The sequence below is a fragment of the Trichosurus vulpecula genome, chromosome 6 (genome assembly GCF_011100635.1).
Source record: "Trichosurus vulpecula isolate mTriVul1 chromosome 6, mTriVul1.pri, whole genome shotgun sequence".
Lineage (NCBI taxonomy): Eukaryota > Metazoa > Chordata > Mammalia > Diprotodontia > Phalangeridae > Trichosurus > Trichosurus vulpecula.
Window position 1 is genome coordinate 267,687,515 of NC_050578.1, and position 19,394 is coordinate 267,706,908.

Below are 19,394 nucleotides of genomic sequence, written 5' to 3' on the forward strand. Positions count from 1 at the left end.
ACCGGCCCTGGAGTCAGGAGGGCCTGAGTTCAAATGTGACCTCAGACACTTGACACACGCTACCTGTGTAACCTTGGGCAAGTCACTTAACCTCAATTGCCCTGCCTTCCCCCCTCCAAAAAAAATTTTAAAAATTAAAAAGAACCATTTAAACATTGTACACAGAAACAATGTTTTGAACAATGAAAAACTGTGAATAACTTAGCTATTCTCAGCAATACAGTAATCTAAGACAATCCCAAAGGACTACTGATGAAGTATACTATCCACCTCCAGAGAAAGAACTGATATTGTTTGAATAATGCAATTTTCACTTTCTTTCTTTCATTCTTTTTCTTTTATTCTAGTCTTTGTGTTGGTAACCAAAAGTGGGCTCCTTAGCACTTAGTTCAACAAGTGCCCTTGAATATTTTGGCTTTTGTTCCCTTTGAGTAATTCACCAAGCCTTACTAGGCGCTAAGCCCCAGGCCCAAACCCCTATTAGGTGTAAAACCTTAGTGGGTGTGGATTGGCAACTAAGGTGGGGCCCAAGGTGGGGCTAACTCCAGGGAGGGCCTAGTTTACATGTCTGGGAGAGCAGAGACTTTTAGACCACATGGGTTTAAGTCCGCCTCTTTGTGACGATTCTAGGTCACGTGGGTGAGTTACATGTGTGACTCACCCCTGACGCTGAAAAAAATATAAAAACCAGGAGCTGGCTGTCTGTTCTTTGGAGCTCTCTTACTTACAGCAGTGGTGGCGCATGTGACTGTGGGCCAGCCCTTGTTCTGAGTTCCCAGGCTGAACCTAGATGTTGGTAACTATGAATCTGTATTTGGTCTGTCTGTTAATGTTTGTAATTTGTTTGTAATTTGCTCTGAAGTTCAGTGTGCTGGCTTTTTCCCCTGAACTAAGGGAATGATATTTGTATGCTGAATTAAAGTAAGCTTGTCAACCCCTTCACCTTACTTTCCTTAGTTAAGCAGATCAAAAGAACCTGTGCTGTTGGCAGCTTTCCGGGTGCTGGCTGTGGGTGGATCTTACACCCCCACAGAAGCTGCTAGCCGGATTGTGGAAACAGTCTTCTTGTACATAATGACTAATGTGGAAAGTTTTTACATGATTGCACATGTCTAACCTATATCTGTTTACCATCTCAGGAAGAGGGGAGGGCAAAGATTGAGGGAGGGATAGAATTTGGAACTCAAAACTTTTTTAAAAAAAACAAATACTTAAAATCGTTTTAACAGGTAATTGGGGAAAAAATAAAATATATTTTTTAAAAAGAAGAAATAAGATCCATAGCTTTTGACACTGGGGACAAGGGTATCTATATACTTAATAGGATGTTATATAGGATATCTATATACTTAATATTGAACCTCAGTTTCCATACTTATCAAGAGAAGTGGCTAAAACAACAGAGCAGTGGATTTGGAGTCAAAATATCTGGTTTGGAGTCTTTGCTTTGCTCCCTTAGTAAATGTAGGCCTGGAAAAGTCAGTTTCTCCTCTCTGTGCCTCAGTGGGGCGGGGGTGGGGAGTTCATTAAAATGAAGGTTCTTTACAAAATTCTGTGATGTCTATATTATTGTGAACTATCCTGGCTTTTTCATGTCAAAATACTTTGAGAGTGTTTGAGCTAAAATAATAAATTGAATTTTTCTTAGTGATAGCAAAGATGAAGCAATTTCATTTTAGAAGAAAATTTTTCTTGAAACCTGCATAGGGGGTAGATATTTATTTAAGTGAGTAGGTAAAATAAATTAATTCAAAGTCCTCAAATTTATACTCTGATCCAAACAGATAAAGTAACTACATTAAAGAAAAAGTTATAACCAAAGATAACAAATTTTAAAAGTGACACTTTGGTATGTTTCTCAATTCCAAATATACCTATCTTATGAATGAAACTAAAAGAAAAGTAATTACCTTATCATCAGTCATTTGGCCAGTCTATAGAAGCCATTCTCACATTGTTTTTAAAATGTAGCTATTTCCAAAAGAATGTAGAGTGATTGCATGGTAAGAGCTATGAATGGAAAGTCCAAGTGTGATACTGGTACCCATGGAATCTTAAAAGTCTTGGAGGAAGGCTTTTAGCCCATTGCAAAGGTGATACTTTATGTACAGTTTATAGAAAGACATAGATGAAAACAACACAGGATGAGAGCATATGGAGAGACTGTAATTTGCCCAGCGCTTCCAAAGGGCACCGTGAATTGACTGAAGGATCACAAAGAAACCTGGGTCTCCAGCTAGGCTCTAAGGGTGTATCCATCTCCACCACAGCTCATCCTGGTTTAGATAGAACCCACATTTTACTATCTATCTGTGGGATGAATAATGCGTTCATAATGTGAGGTTGGAGTAGAAGCAGAAGAGAGCCATATTTGGCTCCACAGAAGAAAAATATGTCCTATGAAGTGGGGCCTTTCTGAAGCAGAATAGACTGTCTCATGTGAGAGTTCACTCCTCATTACTGTAGGTCTTGCAGGAGAGGATAAGTGACCATTTCAAGGAGAGGCTGTAGATGGGATCATTCACCAAGCACAGCCTCTGAAGCCTCTTCCATCTCTGAGATTATCTTTTGCTTTGGGGCAAGGCACAACATATCTGGGCTTCTCCAGTTTCCTTATCTATAAAATGTGGGAACTGGACCAGATAAGGAATTAGAATTGCTGTAGTCCCAAAAGCAACTGGGAGCAAGGGTCCATATTTCAAAGATGCAGATTCAAGCATGACTGAAAGCCAAACTTCCTGAGAATAAGAGCTACCCACAAATACAAGTGGGGCTACCTCAGGGTACCCCCTCCCAGGAGTTCTCCTAGCATAACATCCTCTTCCATCCCTTGTCAGGGATGTAGAAGGGATCCTGGCTCATACACAGTCCTTTCCTGTTCAGACATTCTGAGATAGGGAGGTTCTTTATAAAGCCTTGGGAATATTGCTAAGCTCCTCCTCTTTCCAGGATTGTCCAGCCAGAGGAACATGAACCTAATTTTGTGCTGCCCCTGAGGATCCTGAATTTTGAGTCCTAAGGAGAAGTAAACAGTTGCAGACCAGAGGGGGTGCAATTTAACCACCAGGTGGTGCTGACTACCAGCTTTATGCCATTCAATAGACAAGTTACAGAACTGGATATTGCTGTGCTCATCCTGATAATTATAGCTCTCTAACCTGCTGCATGGAAAGACAGGACAAATGCCAAGCTCTCTATGATTCTTGGAAGATTGATGGTCTGCGCCCCAGCTCCACCTCTCTCTGGGTGATCACACCAAGCACCGGCTTGCTATCTAGGGCATATGGACTATTGAATGAGAATCAGTCCTCAGCCTCTGGCAAACCCCCATCCCTTCCCTACTGAAGGTACAATGAATTTGTACAAGTCACAACACTTTGGCATAATGGAATCTCTCCAACAGAAACAAAAATTAATGATCATCTGTATATGTTCAATTTCACTCATTAAAAGATTATAAAATTGATATATAGAGTCAATAAAAAGCAATAAGTAATACATAATAAAGCATAAATCACATAGCCACACGTCCATAGGTTCTTCCAGATGCAGGAATCACCAGGCAATATGCAAATTCCTCAGAATCCAAGTTCTAGAAAATATACAATTCAGTTCAGTTGAAGGTTTTCCTTCAGGCCCACAACTAGTCTGGAACTAACCAACCCCTGCTTCTCTCACATCTGAAGTTTCCAGTCTGATTCTCCTTTCCCATCACCATCTCTAGCACATAATATCTCCTATGCTTTAGCCTGGCCCTGCCCTAGGACCATCTTCAGTACTATGGCCACCCATTGGTAACAAGACCTCTGCCATCCACTTCCCCTCGAGGTCTTCTCTAAGATAAGCAAGGCATATCTGCCTCCTAACTGGTCTGTCTTACCTCAGCTTGCTCCTGTCCCTGCAAGATGGGCCTCCTTGCATCTCACAGGATGCATCTATCTCTACCTCACAAGATGTTGAACCTCAAGGGAGACTTTTGAACTGTCTAATTTCATGCTTCCCTCAGCGGACCTCTTTACAATAACTAATTACAATAATTACAATTACAACTAATTACAATAACTAATACTCTGGCTGGTCTCACTTGGAGCCTACTCCAAGCCCCTAATAGTGCCTCATCCCAGTGACTCTGTACCCCTGACTACTGCTGTACAAACCCTGATCTCTATCCTCAATTCATCACTCTCTCACCTCTATCTACCTCAGTCATAAGACCTCCACCACCCAACATCCCACTCAACTCCAGCTCTGTCTGCCCCATGCACTATGCGGATATAACTGCTCCACAATTACCAACTTCCTTCCATACTAAACCTATTCCTTTCTTGCCCCTTCCATCATCTGTCCTTTACTTAGACATGGCTTCTCATTCCCTATCAACCTTCCCAATACTAAGTATACTTTTCTTCATATTGCCTAGTTCCCTGATCACTGTGAGGGAGTAGGAATTCTACCTGCTCCCTACTACCACTTCCAGAGTCCATCTCTATCATTTTACTAAGCAACAGTTTCCTTGGAGGTCCAATGTCTTATTCGATGTAGCTCCTTTATCTTCTGACACCCTGCCCCAAAGCATGCTCCTTCCTTGTGCAATGAGTTCAGTGCCAGGCTCATGTGAAGCCTCTTTCCTTCTCCTCTCCTACCCTCATACTAGAGGACTGCTTCTGGATGCTTTCTCAAACATTCTAACTTCTCAACCAGTCCAATTTTCATGATAACTTTCTCCACACTACGTCATACACAGAGATGTTCATATGCTTCATCTTTCAACCATCCACAAGTGTTCCACTTCCTCCTTCATGGACTCTGAAATTCTGTGTTACAAAAGAGGATTCTATAATGGGTCAGGGTATGATAGGAAATGACTGTTGTTTGGAAGAATATAGTTCAATTCCATTGAAATATACAAGAATGCATAGTCCAGTGCTGGGTACTTTGAATACAAAGACTGTGTGGAGAGCCAGCTATATCCTGTTTGGGCCTCATTAGACCTCTGCAAAGCAGCCTCTTAGATCTCTGCACAGCAGGATCACTTGAGGATAGGTCTATGCACGGCAAAGTCCATTTTTAGCATAAGAAGATGTGGCAAAGAAAACCTGCCTTTGTAGCTGATTATCCATATGGGAAAGAACAGAAATGTTTCAGTATGGTTATCTACATGGGATAGAACAGAAATGTTTCAATCTGGTTAGCCTGTAGGAGATTGGCATCTCATTCCCAGGAACAAGGAGATAAAAAATATTAACCAATGCTTCATTGTACTCTTCTGAGAAGTCAGGATGACTCAGCAATTAACCGGTATAAAATACTGTCAGTAACTCCATTAAAATCAGTCTATAGCCAGATTATATGACTCGCCTAGCACTGTGTTTGTGTCTTTTTTGTGTCAATTGCTTCATCATATATTCGTACCACTGCTACCACAAAAGACAAAAATAAATCAATCCTTGCCTACAAGAAACTTCCATTCTACTAGACACACTCAAATGGCATCACCCCCACCTCAAAAAATCTCTAAGCCCCAAGTAGCCCCTCCTTCAAGTTTCTAGGTACTAATGAGAATCTAAGAAATTTTGCAAGCCTGACCCTCTTTTTATAAAGGAATTTGTTTCCATATTCTGCAGACATGCAGACTTTTTACTTGAGTTCAGGGTGTGCACGAGGGGATAGTACTGAGGAGTAGAGACTACCTACATAGGACCTTGAAATTCTGGTTGAGAGGTTAGAAGACCTTTCTGGGGGCTATCAAGTCATGCTTTAGTTTTATGAATGGTCCTAGAACTTTCCCAACTATGATTAGAAAGTTTGAACTTATGGCTCACTCAGATATTTCATTGGAGCAATTGTGTCTCCAAGGATGTGAACACAGGTCCCAGAAATGAATTTTTATTTCATTTCCTTAAAGGAAGGGAGAGAGCTAGGTGGGACTAAAGATGATAGTCTCACCTCCAAGCCAGCCCAGTAAGCGTTGTTCTTGAGGATTTCAATCAAACACACATTTATTAAGTACCTACTATGTCCTAGGTACTATGCTAAATGCTGAGGATACAAAAAGAGGATAATATAGTCCCTGCCCTCAAGGAGCTTCAATCTAATAAATTCAAACTTGGCTATTTCCTGACTGGAAGGGATAAAGTGATAGCTAGTGTTAGTGACAACTAATGTGATGCTTGAATTACTTAAATTCTATAAGAGACATCGATATTGGATTTGAGGCTAGAACATCCAGGCTTTTACTTCATATCTGCTATTTATTAGCTGCGTGGTCTCATGGAAAACACTTCCTCTATGGGACTGAATTTCCTCACGTATAAAAATGAGATAGTTAGACTTGACAATGTCGAGGTTCCCTTCCATCTCCAAACTCTATGATTTTCTATGAGTCCAGTCTCCTGAGAATTATATGAAAAGATGGCACTTAGGGAAGCTTACAGGGTAAATATTGGGGATTTTCTATGAGTCCAGTCTCCTGAGAATTATATGAAAAGATGGTACTTAGGGAAGCTTACAGGGTAAATATTGGCCCCATTGACTTCATAATCCTATTAAGAATAGATCTATGTGTGGAAATAGCAGTAGTAGGTACTTGGTGGTATGCCCCATGTGAATGGTACAGATAATAAATGTTAGAAGGGATTCAGAGGAGGAAATCATCCCTAATTGCAGAAATCAGGCACCAGAGCCACTTGAACAGTATCCACCCCATCAGAGAATATGACTCAGGAGGAATGGATAGAAGGATTTCTGAGTTTTCCTTTAATGAGATGCTCAGGGATCTGCTCCCAGAGGTCCGAGAGCCCAATGAATAAACCAAACATGTTCCTCCAAGTTCATCCACTCTCCCACATTCAGTGACTGAAGAATTAAGCTATTCCAGGTCTCCTCACAGCCACTAATTTCACTTCTGCTGTGTTGTATCCAGGAAGAACCCTGGTTCTCTAGATAGGGCCTTGCTGTGAATGTCTCATCATTTAAAGGTAAAGTATTTCTACTCTTTCTATCAGCTTTAATCATCACACAGAAGAGATGTCTCTCCTCAGGGACAACTGGAGACATGCCTCAGTGCAGGAGAGCAGATGAGAGATTCTCACTCAAGGATACATGTAGTCCATTCCCAAGCCAGCCCAATCTGGGATCCCTCCCCATCCCAATCTTGCTCTTCAATTCTGGGTTGCGAAAGTGCTTCCTTTAGTTCTCTCAAGTCAGTAAATTCATTCATTCACTAGTTGATCAAACATTTTAAAGCAAATACTGAAAGAAACAGTTGGGCAGAGTAAATAATAGTAAATTTACAGATAAATAGTACATAGTAAATAGTAAACAATGCTGAACTTGGAGTCCAGAAGGTCTGGGTTCAAGTCATACCTCAAATACTTAGTATTTAAGTGGCTGAGATAAGTCATTTTATCTCTCTAACTTCAGCATCCTGATAAATAAAAGAAGGGTGGTAAAAATCTCTAGTCACCCAGTCACCATCTTAGTTACCTCTCACCTAGACTATTGAAGGGGCCTCTTAATTGATCTCCCTGCCTCAAGTCTTTCTCCACTCTAGCCTTCTCTATACACAAATGGCAGTGCCATTTTCCTTAGCACAGATGTAAGCAGGGCACTTTCAACTCCGGTGGCTTTCTTTGGCCTCTAGGCTCAAATATAAACCCTGATTGGCCTTTAAAGTCCTTCACAATCTTATCACAGCGTATCTTTCAGCCTCTTTAGGCTTTCCCACACTTTATGATCCAGCCAAACTGGCCTTCTTTCTTTTATTAACTCACATCATCTCATTTCCCACCTCCATGATTTTGCACTGCCCATTTTCCCATCCCTGGAATTCATTCTTCCTTCTCCTCTAACTCATGGACTCCCTCTCTTTCCTCAAGACAACACTCCTGAACCACCTTCAATAAGGAGCCTTTACTATGTCCCCCCTCCCAGCTGCTAGTATCCTCCTTCCATCTGTCTTGTGTGTACTTTATGTTTACTCTCTTTATTTTTACTCTATATATTTACATATGTACACAGATTCTCCATGATAGAATGTAAGGTTATTGAGAGCAGGGATTTTCATTCTTTGTATCCCCAGTGCCTAGCACAATGCCTGGCACAGAGTGGGAATTTAATTAATACTTAGTGGTTAATTGAGAATAGCATCTACATAAATCTGTTAGTCCATTGTAAACTATGATACTATGGAAAAGTGAATGCTACTGCTATTTATTGGCTCTCTCGAGCATACTTCCCCTAATCCCTCTACATTGGTTTTCTTTATCACTTTCTGAAAATTCCATGTCCTGCATTCATTTCTTTACAGACACTTTGTCTATTCTATCTCCTTATTCCAATTATCTTCTAATCCTTCTATTTTTATATGATATTCACATTTGTCTTGCAATGTTTCCTCATATACCAATTCCTCTGCTTTCACTCTATGCTCCTCTTCTGCTTTCCTTTCTAATCCTGCCATCCCATTTTCCCTACTCCCACCCTTTGAGAAAAATATTCTTCTTGGAAGCACTTTTCTATGCCTCCGAGTGTCCCTCTTCAGGACCAGTGGCCTTCCTCCCCATTATTCCTTTCACTACTTCAATGATGCTTAAATAGGCCACTGGGTTTAAGCACATCACATTAAAGCTTCAAGGAAGATGAGAGCATATATGGTACATCTGATACTGAGGAGCGATTCTCCCTACAGCAACCCAGACAAATGTCGATCCAACTTTTACTGGTGGACCTGTCATGAGGAAGAGCTTGCTACCTCCTGAGAAAGCCCATTGCATTGTTGGATCACTATCACCCAACAAAACCCTAAGCTTGCCCTATTGCATCTTCCATCCATTGCTCTTATTTCTTCCCTCTAGGGTCAAGCGTAACAAGTCTGATCCCCCTTCTACATGCTAGCACTTCAAATACATGGCAATGAGTGTACCCCACCCCCAGAAGAATCTCTTGGCTAAGCTAATCATCTTCAGTTCTTTCTACTAATCCATGTATGATGTGATCTTGAGGTCCTCCACCATCCTGTTTTGCAATCTTATAAACACTCTCCAACTAATCAAAAATCTTCCTCAAACAAGACACCCAGAACTCAGCACATTCTATGTCATCTGACAAGGGCAGAGTACAACAGGACTGTCAACTCCTTAAGTCTTGAACACCCTGCTTTGCAATAAATATGTATTGATGTCTTTTGCTTTTGCATTGCTTGGATTTCCCCTCACATTACAGGCAATGCAGATTTTAGGAGAGAGGGAAGGGAAGGGAAGGGAAGGGAAGGGAAGGGAAGGGAAGGGAAGGGAAGGGAAGGGAAGGGAAGGGAAGGGAAGGGAAGGGAAGGGAAGGGAAGGGAAGGGAAGGGAAAGAAGGAGAAAATTAGGAAGAATAGAGAAAATAAGCATCATGATCAATGCATCAAAAAAATCTGAAATTATGTACAATATTCAACACCTGTGAATGCCAACCTCTGCTGGCTACTCATGCCTCCCCTATCCACCATCATGTATTTGATGAGCTTATTTTTCTTAAATTAAAATGTAAGGCTTTATTTACTTTGTTACATTCATTTCAATGTTCTAACCTATTGAAGTCTTTTGGAAGCTTGACTCTATTATCCAATGTGTTACCTATCGATTACTAGCTTCCTCATATCCTCCCCAGACTTCTCTTTTCCAGGCTAAAACATTCCCATTTCCTTCACTGGATCTTTTTATGTTATAGTCTTCATTCCTCTCACTCACCTTATTCCCCAGAATCACTTTCTTATCCTTCTAGTAATTGAATAATAAGAATTGAAAATCAAAGCATATTCCTGTCTTTTCTATTACCGAACATAGTGCATGACCTACCTTTGATCTCCATGGGTCATGTTATTCCATCAGACTGTGGAGAAGGTCCATAGGTCTAGGGGTTCTGGGCCTAGAGACAGAAGACCTTGATTTGATTCTTGAATCTACTGCAAACATGGAGCCTAACAAGACTTAAGGAAAACATGCTATCAGTCTTGAAGGGAGATAAATTAGACTTGTTCTGCTTGGCTCCAGAGGACAGAATGAGGGAAAATGGGTAGCAGTTGTCAAGAAGTGAGTTTCTATACTATATGATGAAAAATATCCTAACAGCCAGATGTGTACGAATGTGAACTGGGCTGCATTGAAAGCTAATGAATGCCCCTTCAGTAAAGGTTTTCAAGTGGAGGCTGAGTAAGCTCTTAATGTGCACATTGTAGAGGATATTGCTGCCCAGGGATGGGATGGACTAGCTGGCCTCTGAGGTCCCTTCCAACTCTGAAAGGTTCTGTTTTTGCCACTCAGTAACAGCATGACCTTGGGAAAGTCACTTCCCATCATTTCATTTCAACTTCTTCTTGTGTAAAATAGGTGGGTACAAGTGTCTTCATAATGAAGAAATGCCTTCTAAACTATAAGCCTTATAGGAATGTGAGCAAGGGTATATACTCTTATAGAGGTCCTCCACCCTCCCTTGGCCCCCTGTGTTAGAGTCTAACCCTCTACAGACCAAAATTATCTCTTCTGCTGTTGGAAAAGATCATCTAATTTATCTCTGCATTTATTAAGAGGGGGGAACTTGATAGGTCTGTTGTATATTAGATAGTTGAAACTAGTAATAATAATGACAGTAAGTATAAGGAACTTAAATACAAAGATTATAGGAGAACAAGGCAGATCTTAGAACATAGAATGTCTAAGATGAGAGGGGCCTTTTAACCACAAAAAAAAAGAATATCAGAGTCAGGAGGGACATTAGAAAAAAAAAAACAAGGCTGAAGGGATCTTAAAGCAGAGAACATAGAAGGCCTGAAATAAGAGGGATATTAGAACAAGAAACATTAAATGTTTGAGATGGAAAAGACCTTAGAGAAAAGAACATAGTCTATCAGAGCTAGAAGTAACTTTAAGCTAAGAATATACTATATCTGGGATGAGAGGAACCTGAGAACAAGGAAGAAGATCAGAGTTAGAAAAACCCTTAGAACACAGAACTTGGAATACCAGAACTGGATGGGGCATTAAAATAAACAATATAGCATGCCTGTGATGGGAAAGACCTTAGAACATTGAATAAACAACTTCAACTTGAAGAAAGTATAGACCATAGAATTTAGAATACCAGTTTTAGAAAGGCCCTTAGGTAAAAGAAAAGAGAACTTCAGGTGTGGAAGGGACCTTAGAACATTTATTTTCAGAGCAGGAGTAGACCACAGAGATCACCTAAACCCAACATCATACAAGTGAGGCAACAGAAGTTTACACTTGTTTTTATTTTTCTTGTAATTTTTTTTATTTTAAACTTAAATACAAAATGAGAATAGGAAAAAAGAAACATTGCCATGTACACAGCAAACCATAAGAGAGAATTTACTATAAAACAAATTTCCATTTCAGGAAAACCTGCATAATAAATACTAAACTTTGTTTCAAAGCTGCCCTGCTTTTCTTTGCTTCCTTGTTGGTTTTCTTTTGTTCTGTATTATGCACTTTTTACTTTATTTTTCCCCTTCCTTCCCTCCCTCCACCCTAAAGAAGTCTACAATTCAGTGTGGATGTATATACATATACATAGATATCTACAAACATACACATATGCACACATATGTGCTCATACACATATATGTAAGACCATACTATGCTTATTTCCTCCTAGCATCTGTTTCTCTGAAGGTGGATAGCATCTTCCTTCGTAAGTCCAAGTCTTTCCATGGTTTTCTAAATCAACCAGCTCATCATTTCCTACACCAAAGCAACATTCCAACCCAAACACAACCTGAGAGATTGTCTACGAAAGATTTTTTCCCAACTTTCTGCATTCCCTCATTCTTGGCTACAATTCTTGGCTACAAATTTCTTGACTAAAATAGGATATTTACACAAGAAAATTTTAATTTAAAATAATCAAGATTATCCTTTTAACAACTCAACAATGCTCTCACCTTATAATACAGTTAAGGTCTGATACTGACGAATCTACTTCCTTTACATCTTTTTCCCCTGATTTCTTTGAAGTTCTTGACCTTTTGTTCTTCCAAGTGAATGTCGTTTATTCTAACTCAGTAAAATATTTTTTAGTTATTTAATTGGGATGAAGTGAATAAATAGATTGAATAGAATATTCAGAAGATTTATTCAATAGAATAAATTGAATAGAAATAAATAATTGAATAAATAATGAGGTAAAATTGTCATTTTTAAAAGTTTACTGGCTTTACCTACCCATGAACAATAAATATTGCTTTAATTATTTAGATCTGAGTTTATTTGTATAAAAAGTGTTTTATGTTTATGTTCATGTAGTTCCTCTGTTTGGCAGGTGTATAATCAGGTATTTTATGCTGTCTAGGTGTATTAAGTGGTTTTAAACAATATTGAATAATATTGCTAACATGTGGTATACTTTCTCCATTTTCCACTTTTAATTAAATTTATTTTAACTATAACTTTGTCTCAGATCATGATTACTATCCCTGCTTTTTTACAGGGATCTTAAGGATCTACTCCTTAATTCTAGTCTTGCCCTTTCTTTTTCTTTGTGCATATTTCTCATTTTTATGCTTCCTCAAAGAAACATATGGTTGAATTCAAATTTTTAATCTGCTATCCTTTTTATGGGTAAATTCATTCTATTCACATTCTAAGCTACAATTTCTGGTTGTATATTTTCCTCCTTCCTATTTTTCCTCACTTTGCTTCTCACTCTATTAACCCTATCCTTCCTCACTCCTCTTCTTTACTTCTACCCGCTACCTTGCTCTCCTATTCTTTAATCTACCCACCTCTCCAAAAATCTCTCCCTTATCCTCTTCCCCCACTTTATCCCTTTACCCTCATTTCTTTCTAAATTTAGAAGACTTTTATACCCTTCTAGATATACATGTTGTTCTCTCTTTAACCCATTCCCAAAGAGAATAATCTTCCAGAAATACCCTACCTGCTACTAGCTTCTTCTGTATCAATTTTTCTTTTTATTCCTCATTTGTAGGAGATAATTACTCCTTTTTATCTCTCCCTACAGTCTTATTTTTTTAGAATCATCCCATCATATTCAGCTCATCCCGCACCTTTCTTTCAAACTACCCAAATAATGATGACAATCATAAGAGTATTGCTGATATTTTCGCATATACGAAGTAAACAACTGGACTTTACTGAGTCCCTTATAATTGATCTTCAATACCTTATATTTCTCCTGGTTGTTATATGTCAAATTTTCCCTTAAGTTCTGGAGGTTTTATCACAAAAACATGAAAGTCTTTGAGTTCCTTAAATATCCATTTTTTTCATTCAGGATTACACTTAACTTTGCTGGGTAAGTGACCCTTGGTCATAACCCCAGCTCTTTTACACTATGGAATATAGTGTTCCAAGACCTACAGTATTTCAATATGGTAGCTTCTAGGTCTTGTGTAATCATTATTGTAGCTCCATGATATTTCAATTGTTTTTTTTTCTTTTTGCTTCCAATATTTTCTCCTTCACTTGGGCTACGTTTCAAAGTTTGGCTATGATATTGCTGTAAGTTTTCCTCTTTGGATATCTTTCAGGTGGTGATCAGTGGATTTTTTTTCCATTTTTGCTTTGCCTTCTTGTTCTAGAACTTCAGGGCAATTTTCCTTGATAATTTCTTGTGATATTTTATCAAGATTCCTTTTATAATCAGTTTTCAGGTAGTCCAAGTATTCTTATATTATTCCCCTTGATTTATTCTACAATCACTTGTTTTTCTGATAAGATACTTCCCTTTCTCTTCTATTTTTTATTTCTTTGATTTTGTTTTATGATTGATTTCTTGCTTTCTTAGGACATTTGCCCAATTCTAGTTTTCAAGGAATTATTTTCTTCCTTAAGTTTTTGATTCTCTATTTACAGCTGGTTGACTTTCTTTTCATAATTTTCTTGATTTTTTTGGATGGCTCTTTATTTTTCTTTCTAATTTTTCCTTAATTTCTCTTCTTTGTTTAAAGTCCTTTTTAACTTCTTCCAAGAACTCTTTTTATGCTTGGGAACATTTGTCATCTCTCATCGAAAAAGGAGTGGTTTTTTTAGCTCCATTGTCTTCTTCTGAATATGAACCGAGAGCTTCTCTATCCCCATAGTAACTATCTATGGTTGGTTTCTTTCTCCTTTGCCTGCTCATTTTTATTTTTTTTTTGTTTTATTTTGTTTTAGCAGCTATTAGTTTAATCAAGTTGTAGTCCCACAGTATGGGAAATGATGCTCCAAGTCTCAGGTCCTTCTTACTGTTACTTTCTGAGGTCTGTCCCAAGGTTCAACCTTAGGCTCTCCTCTCCACTCCTAAGCCATAGCTAGGGCCCCCTCCAGTGGCTGCAAACTATAGCAGTCCTCTCTGCCCTGGAACTGAAACCAGGGACTCTGATCTCCTGCATGTTTCCAACATGGGTCTCTACCCCCTGAATTCACCAGTTGTGTGCTAGCTCCTTCTCTCCACCCCCCGACCCCCACCCTAGCCACAACTTGGGATGTGTCTGGTCAGTGCAGCTGTGCTTGGCATCCCTCAACATTGGAAGGTCCTTCAATCTTTTCCTATTCAGCCTTCAGACCCCCACACTGTCTGTGAGATGAAAGTTTCTAAGGCTGAGGCTGCCTCTCAACCTAGATGCCCCCAGAGTTTGTCGTTGGTTGATTCTGCAGAGTCAGCGTGGAGGTGTTTGCATTTCACTCAGGCCAAACCTCTGTCCCTGGAGGTAAGGTCTTTCCTGGGGGTCTTCTCAGATTGTCTTAGGAAGATAACTGCTTTACCCCATGTTTATTTCTACTGCTCTGAGGTGATGTTCTGTCTTTTTTGTAGATAAAATTTGGAGAGCCATAAGTCTTCTAACCTACTCCACCATCTACCTAGAATTCTCTATTACATTTGTCTTTAAAGTGACATTCTTATATAGTCTATGAGGGGAACTTTGAGGGGAAAGAAAGGTTACCTCACTGGAAGAATGGGCTATTATCTCTGACTACTCCACAAATGCCACATTATCCAGGTCCCGCATCTGACACATATCAAAATCTTAGTCATTGGTGTTAGCTTGAAATAGGAAAGAAGGAAAGAAGGAAACATCAAATGCACACTATGCTCCAAGCACTGTGGCTTAGCGCTTTACAAATTTCTCATTTGATTCTTACAACTCTAGGAAGAAGATACTATTATTATTCCCATTTTACAGTTCAGGAAACTGAGGCAGAGAAAGGTTGAGTGACTTCCTCAGGGTTCCCCCAGCTAATAAGTGTCTGAGACTAGATTTGAACTCAGGTCGTCCTGACTCCTTAGAGAACTCTAGAGAGTCAACTATTTACAGTAGCACTTAGCTGCCTGAAGCATTAGCCCTATGTATCCAACCCTATGAAATGATGAAAAAAACTTCCAGTGGTTTTCTTTGTCAATCCATTTTTCTTCCCTCAGGCCTACGACCATCAGAGACATGTACCAAGGAAACCAAACCACAGTCTCTGAATTCCTCCTCCTGGGACTTTCTGAACGGCTTGAGCAACAGCAGCCTCTCTTTGTCCTCTTCCTGGGCATGTACTTAATGACAGTGGTTGGGAATCTGCTCATCATCTTGGCCATCAGTCTGAATTCTCACCTTCACACCCCCATGTATATCTTCCTTGCCAACTTGTCCTTGGCTGATATTTCCTCTATCTCTACCTCAGTCCCCAAGATGCTGATGAACATCCAGACCAAGAGCCAATCCATCTCCTTTGGGGAGTGTGTCACACAGATGTATTTTTCTATTGTGTTTGTGGTCATCGATAACTTCCTCTTGGGGGTGATGGCCTATGACCGGTTTGTGGCTATCTGTTACCCTTTGAACTATGTCACAGTCATGAGACCCAGATTCTGTACTCTGCTGATGGTTACCTCCTGGGTTCTCAGCAATCTTGTTGCCCTGACTCATACCCTCCTGCTGGTCCAGCTGACCTTCTGTGATGCCAACACCATCCCTCACTTTTTCTGTGACCTGGCCCCTCTGATCAACCTTTCCTGCTCAGATACACTCATCAATCAGCTAGTCATGTTCATCCTGGGTTCATCCGTTATTGCAGTTCCTTTTGGTCTTATATTCTTTTCTTATGTCTGCATTGTCTTCACTGTCTTGAAAATTACATCTGCTGAAGGAAAATGGAAAGCCTTCTCCACTTGTGGCTCCCACCTTTCAGTGGTGACACTCTTCTATGGGACAATTGTTGGAGTTTATTTTTTGCCTTCCTCTGCCCAGTTGGCCAATAATGAGAAGATTGGAGCTGTGCTCTTTACTGTAGTGACCCCCATGGTCAACCCCTTTATTTACAGCTTAAGGAACAAAGACATAAAAGGAGCCCTAAAGAAACTAATGAACAAGAAAATGTTTTCTCTTTGAGGTCTTGGGAAGTGGATTCTCCTCTCCCCACTATCCTTGCCAATGACTCTGTCCAAGCCATACATATGGTTCACCTGTTACCTGACTGAAATCTCTTCAATCTTCTCTTCTACCACTCCATGACTGAGGATGTTTTTAGTCGCTGTTGCTTTGTGTGCATAACCCTTCTTGACTTTTATTTTCCTACCCAAAGCTTCTTAGTGCTGAAAAGAGGTCCAGATCAACTAACTACTACAACAAATACAGCAAACATTTATAAAGCACTTGCTGTGAACAGACTGTTATTCATTCTGGGGAAAAAGGCAATGTAATGAAGTGAAAAGAGTGGTAGATTTAGAACTAGAAAAGTGATCCCTGGGTTTGAATCATACCTCTGAAACTTACTAACTATGTAACTTTAGTGGGGAAAAAGTAAAAACAAAGAAAACTATACAGCAATATCCCTAATGCATATTGTTGCCAAAAAACTTAGTAAAATAATAGCAAAGGGACTAATGCAACATATAACGAAGAATATATATTATGACTATTTTGGACTTATGCCAGTAGTTCAGGCTAGGTTGAATGTTAGAAAAAATGTAAACATAATAGACCACATCCATAGTAAGAAAAACAAAAATCATGATTTCATCAATAGATGTAGGAAAAACTCTTGACAAAATAAATCACCCATTCCTGTTAAAAAAAAAAACACTAGAAAGCATGTGATAAATCTTTGCTTAATGTGATAAGTAGTATTCATCTAAAACCAAAAGTCAGCATAATCTGTAGTGGGAATAAACTAACAATATTTCCAGTAAGGTCAAGAGTAAAGCAAGGATGTCCATAATCTCCATTGCTACTTGATGTAGTTCTAGAAATGCTAGTTCTAGCAATAAGAAAAGAAACTGAGTGAATAAACATAAGTAAAAAAAATAAGGAATCAAAATTATCACTTGTTGCAAATGATATAGTGCCCTACTTAGAGAACTCTAGAGAGTCAACTAAAAACCTAACTGGAAACAATTACCAATTTCAGCAAAGCTGCTGAATATAAAAATGAATCCACATACATCATCAATGTTTTTTACATTTCCAATAACACCCAGCAGAAGGAGGTAGAATGAGAAATTCTATTTAAAATAATCGATCAATGCATAAAATACTTGGGAGTCTATCTGCCAATACACATGTGAACCATATGAATACAACTACCAAACAATTTACACAGATAAAGAGAAATCCAAATAATTGGAGAAATATTAATTGCCCATGGGAAGGCCAACCCAATATAATAAAAATAGCATAACCCCTTAAATTAATTTACTTTGGTATCATGCCAATCAAACTACCAAAGGATTACCTTATAGTGCTAGAAAAAAATAATTAAATTTATCTGGAGGAAAAAAAGGTCAAGAATCTAAAGGGAAATAATGGAGGGCAAAGTAGGAAGAGGGGCCTACAAATATCAGATCTCAAACTAGACTACAAAATAATCACCAAAGTGGTTAATAAATAAGGAGGTTGATAAATTGAATGAATTAGGTACATAGCATATAGAAGCTAATGAGCACAGTAGCCCAATGTTTGATAAACCAAAAAATACCAGCTATTGGTGTAAAAACTCACTATTAAACAAAAAACTTCTGGAAAAACTAGAAATAAATATGGCAAAAACTAGGTATAGATCAACATCTCACAGTGTATACTAAGATAAGATCCAAATGGGTACATGACATGGATCAAAAGAATAACATCAGAAACAAAATAGATGAACAATGACGAAATTACCCGTCAGATCTTCAGGTGGGGCAAAAAGGAATAGAAAGGATCACAGAAGGTAAAAAGAACAATTTTGACTAGGTAAAATTAAAAAGGTTTTGCGCAAACAAAATCAATGCAGCTAAAATTAGAAGAGAAGTTAGTAGCTGGGGGAAAAACCTTTGCAGCAAATTGACTTTTTTGGCAAAAGTCTCATTTCTAAGACTTATTAGGAGCTGATTCAAATTTATAAGAATAAGTCATTCCTCAATTGGTAAGTGGTCAAAAATAAAAAATAGATCATTCTCAGAAGAAATCCAAGCTACAATAGCCCAAAAAATGCTCCAAAATTGCTAACTAGAGACTGTGAATTAAAATAATTCTGAAACTCCACCTCACCAAACCCCTGCTTCTCTCACACCTGAAGCTTCCAGTCTAATTCTCCTTTCCCACCACCATCTCTAGAACATAATAACACCTGTGCTTCAGCCTGGCCCATCTCCAGTACAAGGACCACCCCTTGGTGAAAAGACCTCTTCCATCCACTTCCCCTCAAGGTCTTCTCTAAGATAAGCAAGGCAAACCTGCCTCCTAACTGGTCTGTCTTACCTTGGTTTGCTCCTGACTCTGTAAAATGCACCGCCTTACATCTCACAGGATGCACCTCCACCTCACAAGATGTTGAACCTCAACAGAGACCTTTGACCTGTCTTATTTCGTGCTTCCCTCAGTGGACCTCGTTCCAATACCTAATACTCTGCCTGGACTCACTTCTCAACGGTTATCATACTCCAAGCCCCTAATACTGCTTCATCCCAGTGACTCTGTGCCCCTGACTACAGCTGTACAAATGCTGATGCCTATCCTCAGCTCATCATTCTCTCACCTCTATCTACCTCAGTCATAAGACCACTACCACCCAACATCCCATAGTGCCCCTTGCACTATGCTTTCTGATATGACTGCTCCACAATTACCAACTTCCTTCCATACTAAACCTATCATCTGTCCTTTACTCAGACATGGCTTCTCATTTCCTATCACCCTTCCCAATACTAAGTATACTTTTCTTCATATTGCCTAATTCCCTGGTCACTGTGAGGGAGTAGGAATTCTACCTGCTCCCTACTACCACTTCCAGACTCTATCTCTATCGCTTTACTAAGCAACAGTTTCCTTGGAAGTCCAAGGTGTTATCCAATGTAGCTCCTTTATCTTTTGATACCCTGCCCCAAAGCATGCTCCTTCCTTGTGCAATGAGTTCAGTGCCAGGCTC

At 39.2% G+C, this 19,394-nt stretch overlaps 1 protein-coding gene across 1 annotated transcript; it reads left to right on the top strand.

Moving 5' to 3' along the window:
- Positions 1-15,436: 15,436 nt before the first annotated feature.
- LOC118855299 (olfactory receptor 1S1-like) lies at positions 15,437-16,378 on the top strand. Its single transcript, XM_036765373.1, has one exon. It carries the CDS (start codon positions 15,440-15,442, stop codon positions 16,376-16,378), a length of 939 nt encoding a protein of 312 aa, XP_036621268.1. The 5' UTR covers positions 15,437-15,439.
- Positions 16,379-19,394: the final 3,016 nt, after the last annotated feature.